Below are 10,625 nucleotides of genomic sequence, written 5' to 3'. Positions count from 1 at the left end.
GCACAACCTCGACAACAATAGGATCGACAACTACACTGGTATTTGGTATAGTCATGGATCTATCATTCCGCTTACGGTCTACGAGGGTACGTAGACGATACTCTCCCCTCTTGTTGCTATGCATCACCATGATCTTGCGTGTGCGTAGGAATTTTTTTGAAATTACTGCGTTCCCAACACTTGCTCCTCTGCCAGATATTGAGTGTTCGATGCTTCCCATGACATTGTGGAGGGCGTGGCACATACACAATGAGATTGTCCATAATAAATCCCCGCCACCCATGGAGGCTTCTCGAAGGTTCTTGATGAGCTACTTGGATTCTCTAATTGGCATTAAAACTGATCTAATTGTTGATCCTAGCAAAGGGAAGTCAATCATAACATATACTCTAGTTCGGCCAAATGTGGTAATGGTCATAGCAGACCCCAAGTGGACTGCTCCTAAGCCCGGCTGGGTTAAGTTGTGTACTGATGGTTCATTTGCTGTGATGGATCGGCCGGTGCCGGAATGGTGTTAAGAGACGACAAGGGAGCCATCATCTTCTCTTCTTGTAGGCAGTTATTTTCTTGCCGGGATGCACTTGAAGCTGAATTATGTGCATGCATGGAAGGTTTATCTTTCTCCATCCAGAGAAGTGAGCTACCAGTGCATATCGACATGGATTCTATAATTGCAGTGAAATTGATCCAGGCTTCAGAGGTTGACAGATCGGTATATTCGTCCATCATCCAAGAGATTAGATATCTTATGTCTCTACGTGAAAACTGTATTACTCATGTAAGTCATAGTGAAAATAAAGTTAGTGATAGCTTAGCTAAATTTTCTCGTAGTGAGGGTAGAACCATGACTCGGTTAGGTTCTGGTCCTCCTGAGGCTTTGGAACTAGCTGCGATTGATTGTAAGGACTTTGGTGGATGAGTAATACAAATTTCTACCCGCAAAAAAAAGACATGGATGCAGGAGCCGGCCATCCAACACTACCCACATGCATCTGATCTTAATTTATTCAAGTCTGCATGTTCAACTAGCCGTATATATAGTCTAAAATAGTTTAAATGTTCAGATGCAACAATAGTTTTATTTTTTTTTAAAATCAAATATTACACTCCAACCTTGTTGGCGCCCTTAACCGCCCACAGATGCTCAATCGATTTTCCTTTAGTTGCTCGATGCTGAGTTTGTTGATGCATTTGAATGAACTCTTCAAATATGGCTGATTTTTGGTCGGGAAGTTCGATAGGATCATTCATGTTCTCAAATTCAAGACTTGCGGTAGCATCCTCACCCTCATCCTCCATGATCATGTTATGCATGATCACATAACAGGTCATCACCTCCCACAAGGTCTCCGGATCCCATTGTTTAGCAGGTCCACGAACAACTGCAAAACGTGCCTGCAGAGCTCCAAAAGCCCACTCAACATCCTTTCTAGTTGCTTCTTGTCTTTGAGCAAAGTTAGATTTTCTTTTTCTGACCAACTGGGTTAGAGATGGTGTTCACAAAGGTAGCCCAAGAAGGATAGATATTGTCAACCAAATAGTAACCCATGATGTACTGCATGCCCATTGATAGTATTTGGCAAGGATGAACTTTTCCTTCAGCCAGCCTAGCAAACAATGGTGATCGCTGCAGCACATTGATGTCATCGTGAGACCCGGGCATTGCCAAAGAAAGCGTCCAATCCAAAGATTCTGTGATGTAACTTGTTCAAGAATGATCTGACAATTCTTCCATTTCCAATGCATGCAGTCAAGTGATCAAAGCAAACCTAGCCTCCCTCTTGCTTTCGAGATTGCCAAGAGCCTCTCGATGTCTACCACAGTTGGTTCTCTCAGGCACTGAGTTCCAAACATCTCGAGCACGGCAGTTGCAAACCTGACCATGCATAACCGCATGTGCCCTCGAACATCCGTAGGTATTCGTCCCTTGAATCAGCGGTCGTGCCATATGCAAGCATCCGCAGTGCGGCTATGGACTTCTGATAACTAGAGAACCCAATCCTTCCCAATGCGTCCTTCTTCAAGATGAAGTAGTCATCAAAGGACCGAACGCCATGGTAGGTACGATCGAAGACATTTTTGCTCATTCAAAAAGCGCCGGCGAAAATTGTCAGCGAAGAGGGCACTGGCGGAAAAGTAGTCGTCCATCAGCGTCAAATGGTCGCGAGCCCGGTTGCGGTTGAGCACTTGATGAACCTTGATCGATCCCTTGAAATTGAGAACATGCTCCTCCGGACGCTCCATGTCCGCAAGCACTGCCTGCATCATCACCGTCTCATCCGTGTAGTCCTCGTTGGATGAGCCGTTGAACGACTCAAAATAGTGCTCGTATATGTACTCCATATCCGAATCCATTGCTTCAAAGAAGAAAGGACAAAATAATTAGCTCAGGCAATTCACCGAACAGTTGTCGGGCATGGTGAGCAGCTTAGGAGCGGATGTTACCTGCGCGGCAGTCAGAGGAGATGTATTCAATGGCGGCGGAGGAGAAGCGGCATGGAGCTTGGGTGTACCGTTGGAGGCGATATACTCGTCGAGTTTTGGCAGGGGTATGGCGTGGCGGCGAAGGCGAGAGAGAGAAATTGAAGGAGAGAAAAATGAAAGGATGGATGCACGGGGTCCGGAAGGGGTTTTGGGTGGGCCGGCAGTGTCGGAGTCCTACGTAGCTGCTATCTGAACTCCTGCAAAGCCCCCTCCCCCCAGTTTGTCTCGGGTTTGCTGAGAAAAGTATGTCCGAACTGCTCGGCAGACTGATACATGCCCGCGCCGGTTGACTAAAAACGTTTGGACCTCGCAGTCCAGACGATTGCGGGCAGTTTAAGATTCTGCTTTGGATATGGACTAAATAACCATGAAGCATGACTATCCAAGGTGCTATGTTAACTTTCGGATATATGAAATACATGATTTAATGAAAAATCTCAAGCCCCATATTAAACTTTGTGAAACGTGTGACCTCCATGTAAGGCTCACAGTTGAGAGTAACTTAGACTATTTTCATGCAAGATGAATAGATTGGAAGTTTTTTTTGAAAAAAGAGTTTTGATCTATGCCCTTTTCCCCTCCAGGAAAGAGATTTGATCTATGTATAAAGTTCCGTCATGGCGTGTCAGTGGATGATTCAGTACATGAAAGTTACACGCGCATATCAACCGCACTTAGACAAGCTGCGTTTGGATAGAAAAATGGCCCGTTCATTCACGTTTACACTTTTCCAAAAGTTTCAAAGTTTTGTGCGGTCAAATGATGCAACCTTCTTTACTTTTTCTTCTTGTCGAGATGTGAACATGTAGTAATATATTTCTATCCAAATGATGGTTGTTGATCCTTTGAATTGTTGGTAGTACTTTTTCAAGTCGCCAAACAGACGAACGGCATTGGTTAGCTTAATCCAACTCCAAATTCGCCTTGTTAGGAGTGTATGTTAGTCGTGCAAATGCAGCATGAGCAACATTAAAGCACGTTTTAAAGTCGGATTAGCCGAGACAAAAACGCATACCATATCCGTGTTAGAGCAACTCCAATGGGGCGACTCATTTTGTCCGTTTGGATTATCCGGACACAAGAGCTGGCCCAACGGGGCGACTCAAACGGACACAGCGTCCGCCCGCTGTCCGTTTTGTGTACGCGCGGACCCATTTCTGTCTCAAATTTGAGAAAATTTGGGTCAAAAGCGGCCACTCTCTGTGCCCTCCTCGTCCGCCTCTGGCCGGCTGCATGTGCTACCTGCCCCACTTGCCATTCACCCATCCGTCCCATTCCATCTCTCTCTTCCTTTTTCTTCTCCCAGCCACCCACCCCGCTCGTCCTACTCCGGCGCTGGTGCTCCGCCGTGGTGGGCTCGTGCTCCTCCGGCGCCTGTGCCTGACTACGCCCGGCCGCGCCCGTCGACTCGCCTCGCCCGGCCTCGCCACGGCTAGTTGTATGCAGGATCGGGACATGGAGCAAATGGAACAGGCGGTGAGCGTGAACCCAGTGCGACCGCTTACCGCAGCCGGCGAGCAGCACGGCGAAGGATCCCTCGTCGCGCTCGAACGAAGAGCCGGCGGAGCGTTGTAGCTCACGCGCTCGGCCGCCTCGCCGCTCGCGCGTTTGGTGCGGCGGAGCTCGCGCGCCCTGCCTGCCGTCACCGCGTTGGAGCTCGCCGTGCCGCCCCTGCCATGCTTGTCGTGCTCGCCGTGCCGCCCCTACCATGCCGCGTGGAGCTCGCCGTGCCTCGTGTCGCGCCCCCGCCGTGTCGTCTCTGCTCACGCGTTGGAGCTCGCCATGCCCAGGCATGCCCGGCTGCCATGCTTGTCGCGCCAGTTGTGCCGTGCCGAGCCGCGCTCGCCCTGCCTCGTCTCGCGCCCTGCCCCCGCCATGCCGTGCCGCGCTCGGCCTACCTCATATCCGTCCCTGTTGTGCCGCCCCGCTTGCGGGCTCCGCGTTGGAGCTGGCGCGCCCGGCCGCCTCCGCGTTGTAGCTCAACCGCCGGCCTCACCTCGTGCCCGGCCGGTGCTGCTGGCGCAGGTGGTCGTGGCCGCCAGGCGCCCCTCGTATGCGCTTGTGTGGCGCGGCTCGTCCCGGCCATGGTCAACTGCACCTGTGTCTCTGCCTGCTACGTGTTTGACGAAATGCCGGGGCGGACATGTACAAAAATGCGTCCGCCTGCCGTTGGGCGCATCGGTTGACGCAAATAAAAAAGCGGACACGGACGCGCGGACGGGCGACCCAAACGGACAAAAAGCGGACAAAATCGATGTCCGTTTGGATCACCCCGTTGGAGTTGCTCTTACATTTTAAAATTGAAGCGTGAAATTACATACAGACGTCGACAACATGGCCGGCCGCCTCCATGAGTCGATTATATACAACTACTCGTAATTAAATTGATCGACCGATCACTCCTGGCGAACCCTGCTGGTGCGAATACAACAACGTCCCTTGGTTATCAGTCGGCGATACCCTGCTGTGGCTATCAGTCGACCGATCAGAGGGTCCACCACAGAAAGCAGAGAGCGGGAGTACGGAAACCACGATGCGGCCGTTGGTTGGTGTCGCGGAAAACCGCTGGCGCTTCCGATACTTGTGCGGCCACCGGGGATAGACCGGGGGCGTTCCAATTCCATGGGGGTCATCTGCACTGAAACGCCGGAAGAGTCAAGGACGGGAGCCCCCTGTTTTCAGTTTTCCTCGACGCACACCCCCTCGGACATTTCGAGGAACTCGAGCTTGCCAGCGTAAACGAGAAGCCACACTCCAGTTCACCCTAGAACAAATCTCGGAACTGCACAGATGCACAACCTGCTCCTATAAGCCGAGTGGTTTCTTCGGTGTGCTTATTTCCGTCGACACAACCAAGAAAACCAAGCAAGTTAAAACCAGACAAAAAGAACATAATAAAGCTTACCAGTCAAAACTCAGGACGGAGGCAAACCCCCTGTTGCATGCAAAAAAAAGAGCAAAGCAAATCTAAAATTTCACGTCATATTGAATCTTTATTCATTTCTGTGCCCCGACACTGGTTTCATCGACTTTAACCCAAAAAAGTGGAGGAACATTTTGTACACCCTTCCGGACTGCCACCGAAAGAGGGCCACCCATATATGATTTCACTGAATTTACAGGAACATATCTCTTGAGAACATCACACCAATCAGGTGGATACATGTTTTGCGAGGAAAAAAAAATAAGATCCCAAAGTTATCCCACAGTAGAGGAGTTAATAACCAAAATTGTATGCATCTTATTTTTCTTGTGAAAAATGTGACCAGGTCTTGGAGAAAAATAAATATGAACAGTTAACTTGTTCAGAAGCCTCCTCATTTCGAGCTGAACTTGCCACGCACTGTCTCGTAGGCTGGTACATTGAGAACTGCACAACAAAAGGGAACTGAATGAGAAACAGTGCACTCATACACATTAGGTATAGATGACTCGGTAGGTAACACGGAGCTCACCATTTCCATGAGATGCCATTGTCAATGGTGACGAGATGATCTTCTCAGCAACAGTTGATACATCTGCCAGAGTTATAGCATCAACAGCCTTAAGAAGCTGCTCCACAGGTTTCCTGCAAGGTTTTACATGGCAAACATTACACAGATTCCAGGGATACAGAAATAAGATACCATATGTGGAACTCTTTTTCTTATCAACTTGTATATATAACATTCATTGGTTATGCATGTCAGTTTACTTGCTTGCAAAAATGGGATGTGCCTTGCGAGTCCATGATATTGTAAAAGCACATATTAAGCAAACGGTAGCTTGTCCATTATGTTGTTACAAGGCATTACACACTTCAAGATACAGATAAGCACCCAAAAAACTTCAAGAATACTGTGGCGGCAAAGAGATCTTCCTAACTCAGTAAGTCACTATAGATCTTGTGAACATCAACAACTATATTTTGTTTCCATTTGCTAACTGTAGTTACAATTTCTGCTAGCACGGTAGAGTTGGCTAAATAAGCCACGTAAGAAACATGCTTTCCTCTAGATATCACTTGTCATACCGATAGAAAACACAAGTAGGCATCATCTTCCAGAGAAACAGTAACCCAATTACCAGCAGCCAACAGTGATATCTAAAGATAGAGGGCTCCCTGGTTTCTAATATGATTACAATATGTGCAATAAATTAAAATGGCACTGTGAACATCAAGCCATTAATTATTCTATCAACCAACTGAAACTTTAAAGTAGACATCACCATCCCTGAGCCTATAATTTCTACAATGTGTCCAGTGCAGAATGTGTTTTTCTCGACCTTGCAAGGAATAGAACCATAGGCACGAGCAAAAACATTAAGGTTCAGCAGAAATGTTGAAATAGTGCACCTTTCACCAAATGCCAATGCTTGGCGCCCCATGTCTTCAGTTGTTGATGCCTGTGAGTTTAATTGTTAGTGGAGCATCAGCCATGATTATAAAATTTTTCACATGTGTACACATACCTTTGATTCCAGGTTCTTCAAGATAGCTGATTTTGCAAATGCTTTAGCACGTTCCAGTTGGGTTTGGTCAACTGCAATAAAAAAAGATGAAGTTTCAGGCAATTAAGTGAACCGTAAACAACTTAATGACTGATGAACATAGCATAGTTAAGGTACCTTGACCAGGAGTAGCAAGGGAAGTGAGTTCTCTGGCTGCCAAGTCAATAACTTTAGGAACAAATGCTGCTTCCTGATTATGAAATGATATCTTCATCAGTCATCAGTCGTCAGAGTACAATAGCTTAACTATGAAATATTATGTTTTTGTGTATTACTATAACAACTCATCCAATCTAGTGATAATACATGTGAGTTGCATGATTTAAGTTATTTTCAAGTATTTCCCTCAAAGGCATGCACAGTAACAGTACTACTAAAAAAATACAAATAAAAAAACATAAAAGGAGATCATTTTCAAGTATTCCTATGCAAATCATAAATGATACTTACAGTCGATGTATGAATTCCAAAAATGCCAGTGTTACTGTGAACATTTTTGAAAGCGGAGATCGATTTGATTTGGTCAAATTCATTTACGAGGGGATCTGCAGAAAGTATACCACAGTTCAGGCACTAATATGAGTACCAATGCAAATACAAAATAGTTTCTTGTGCTGCGAGAATCTGAATAATCAAATTAAAGCATGTGGTCATGACACTGCATTATTAGTTACGACAAGCCTGAAATGGTTGCCATAAAAATGGAATTTAGTAAAAAGTTGGACCACTTTTTTCACAATTTACAGTTTATAGAATAGCCAGCTCAAGAGCAAATGATACTTTAACTATCAATCAGCCAGATAACTGAATAATGCCCTTTTGGCAACATAATTTTCATCAGCGTGTGCTTACTTAGACGTGAATGCAAGCCTTTTCCAGGTCTTCCCCAGGTAAAGACGCCACCACCACCCAGAAGTGCCTGTAAAAGATAAAATAGCTCTTGTTGAATTAAACCAGAATGCTGTAGCAACATCAATAGAAGTGTTCTATTCAATACGAACCTGAAGAACAGATGCAGTAGCAAATTCTTTTTCTTTCAGCCATCCACCTGGGAGCTCAAATGCCAAAGCAAGATCTGTGTTCTATTTTTCGAGAAGAAACCAAAGTAAGAACAAATGTATGTCATGAAACATATCACATAAATGACTTGATGAGTGACTAGAAATCATAAAGCCTACCGATGAATCTGCTGCCCGTCTATATTCTCCACCAACATAGACAGATTTTGGCTTTCCTGTTCCAGTTGCAGTGGGAATGTCAGACAGGAGTGGTTCAGCAATTGATACAAGTTCATCGTGGTCCACACCAGACGCAGCTAGAACAATTCGCGGGGAAGTGTAGTTCAACTGACATACATGCAACAGAAATATAGATAGCATGTTAACAAGAATACCCACACGACTATAGTACTAACAGAATTTTAGGGCATGAATCTCACAGCAAGAAATTCTTCCAGAACATCGGTATTTAATCTGCTAATTGAAGCCTCTGAGGCAATCAATGGGTTTGCCAAGGCACCAGAATAGCCACTGGAATGAAGAGCATCCAAAAGGAAAGTTTCCGGATTACTTGAAGCTTCTGCAAGCTCTGCCTTTAGATTCATTATCTGCAAAGTCAATAAGTTTGCATTCAGCAAAGAACATATTCCACTAATCTATAGTACAGAAGCGAAGGGGCATAATATTAAGCTGAAATACCTCTTCCTTGACTTCCCAATCAAGTAAAGCAGGATTTCTCACACAATCAACTAGCACTTCCACCATTTCAGGCATGTAAGTCTTAAGGGCTCCATAACTGTAGCTCATGAGCTCACGGTTGGCTGATGCTTTCGCACTGCCACCTATTGCACCAATTTCACGAACAACACGCAACTGGCTCCTGTTTCTAGTGGTTGTGAAGGCCAACTTCTTTAATAACTGAGTGGCACCCAGTGTCTCAGGTGTTTCATATACAGACCCACAGTGAACATAAACTCCAACAGAACATGCTGATCCCTGGATAAAAAATACAAAACATTGGTATCACTAACTGACCACCATGAGGAACATGCATGAAATAACTAGATTATAAAAAGTTAGGAACACATACTGGAGATGTTTCAGAGGCAATTTTTACACCATTTGAAAGTGTTGTGATTTTTGTCTTGCCAGGCTCCACATGATCAGCTAGTGGAGGAGGAATAGTGACTCCTGGGAGTGCGAAATCTGGAGGGGGTAGTGCATTTGAACGTGCACCTGTCAGCCAGCCCAAGAAGCTGCCCGATGACCTCTGTGCAACACTTGTGCTAGCAGACCTAACCGCGATATTCAACAGTTGGGTATCCGCCCCATGCTGCTGCAAGTGGTAAACAATTGATATTATGATTATGCAGCTAAAGCTGATCTAAAATATGAACAACTTCAATTAAAAGCCCAACAAATCAAGCTGTCTCAATGATGAAATATTCTGCCTCCGCACAACGTATATCTACATCCAAGGTTATGGCTCTACCTAATGCTAAAACGATCATCGGTCAGTAAGCCCAACAATACTTACACTGACAAAAAAAATCAAGCACATGCTACAGGCAAATATATCATGACCGTTCAAGCTTCAAAGTAATATGAAAATGATGAAATGAAACAGATTACGTAAAGGGACTTTAACAAGCCATTCCGAATTATACATTCAACTAGGCGCATCATGAAACATTACTATAGCTAATGAAACCGAACACAAGAATTAGAATGGTACTGGATACAAAGCATACATTTGCAAAGGACAAAGGACAAAGCAATAGCATTAAGCCCATGAATCATGTAATCTCACTTGGTCATATCAGAACCAACTCATCCCACCAATAATAAACCAAACATGCAAACAACCGCAGAGATGAACCTTCCCATGCTATTTACACGAACCTATGCAACGTAACACTCGCCACACACTCATCTTCGCACCGCAAATCGATGCTTTCCCAATTCGATATACCAAGGCAAACATTCAGGCAGCGATTCCTACTTGCAGCGCCCAGAATGGCCCCACTACGCGCTCACGCATCAAATCCGCGTGACCACACCACGGATGCTAGTCCGGTACCAATCGCGACGCGGCTCGTGAGCTGTGTCCGTTCGGATCGGACGCATCGCAGCGTGATGGGTGCTACGGAGCCACTAGATCTAGCGAAACGGAGGGGAGGGGAGGTTAGGGTTTCGGGCGGGGGACGGCTGACCTTGAGGGCGCCGAGGCCGGAGGCGGCTCGGTACATGATGAAGGGCGCCGGTGGAGATCTCTCGACGGGGTCGTCGCCGGCGGCGCGGCGGGAGCGGCGGAGGGGGAGATGGGGGCGGAGGACGTGAGACAAGTGGAAGGCGACAATTCGTGAGAGACTGGTTGCGCTTGCGCATATAGAAGTGGGTGATATCGGAGGCAGTTAGTTAACGGGCCGGGCCTAGCCGGGCTATTTTTGTCCTATAAAAGCACAAATCATTTAGGATTGGGCCCCATTGAATTTCTAGTACTTTATATCGTTGGGTCGACATGAAAAAAAAGTATTGTTGGGCCGGGTCGGCTCGAAGCTTTGGGCTGATCTGGCCCAATCATGTAGCGCATAAAAAAATCCAAGCACCGCGCTTCGCTAAAAGAAAAGAAAAGAAAAAAAAGAAGGAAAA

At 46.1% G+C, this 10,625-nt stretch overlaps 1 protein-coding gene across 2 annotated transcripts; it reads right to left on the bottom strand.

The window, feature by feature from the left end:
- Positions 1 to 5,447: 5,447 nt before the first annotated feature.
- On the bottom strand, positions 5,448 to 10,368 carry LOC119267211 (mitochondrial-processing peptidase subunit alpha-like). 2 transcript variants are annotated; one of them, XM_037548570.1, is made up of 13 exons: positions 10,187 to 10,368; positions 9,064 to 9,306; positions 8,673 to 8,969; positions 8,414 to 8,581; positions 8,154 to 8,321; positions 7,977 to 8,057; positions 7,828 to 7,894; positions 7,426 to 7,520; positions 7,093 to 7,165; positions 6,937 to 7,007; positions 6,821 to 6,870; positions 5,940 to 6,052; positions 5,448 to 5,854 (listed from the first exon to the last, which is right to left on the bottom strand). In XM_037548570.1, exons 1-13 carry the CDS (start codon positions 10,220 to 10,222, stop codon positions 5,802 to 5,804), a joined length of 1,515 nt encoding a protein of 504 aa, XP_037404467.1. In that variant the 5' UTR covers positions 10,223 to 10,368; the 3' UTR covers positions 5,448 to 5,801. The 2 variants fall into 2 exon arrangements, with proteins under 2 accessions (XP_037404467.1, XP_037404466.1); XM_037548569.1 differs by having other exon boundaries at positions 9,064 to 9,309; positions 10,187 to 10,343.
- Between the last annotated feature and the right edge of the window lie 257 nt (positions 10,369 to 10,625).

The sequence above is a fragment of the Triticum dicoccoides genome, chromosome 3A, assembly GCF_002162155.2.
Source record: "Triticum dicoccoides isolate Atlit2015 ecotype Zavitan chromosome 3A, WEW_v2.0, whole genome shotgun sequence".
NCBI lineage: Eukaryota > Viridiplantae > Streptophyta > Magnoliopsida > Poales > Poaceae > Triticum > Triticum dicoccoides.
Note: the sequence above shows the minus strand (reverse complement) of the source record. Positions and strands in the feature narration are given on the sequence as shown.

Bases quoted from the DNA above. Each gene is read 5' to 3' on its own strand.
- LOC119267211 (XM_037548569.1), bottom strand. From the start codon at position 10,222: ATGTACCGAGCCGCCTCCGGCCTCGGCGCCCTCAAG. The intron at 7,895-7,976 runs GTTCGTATTGAA...TATCTTTTACAG, and splicing joins CTACTGCATCTGTTCTTCAG to GCACTTCTGGGTGGTGGTGG. The intron at 7,521-7,827 runs GTAAGCACACGC...TACTTTCTGCAG, and splicing joins AGGCTTGCATTCACGTCTAA to ATCCCCTCGTAAATGAATTT.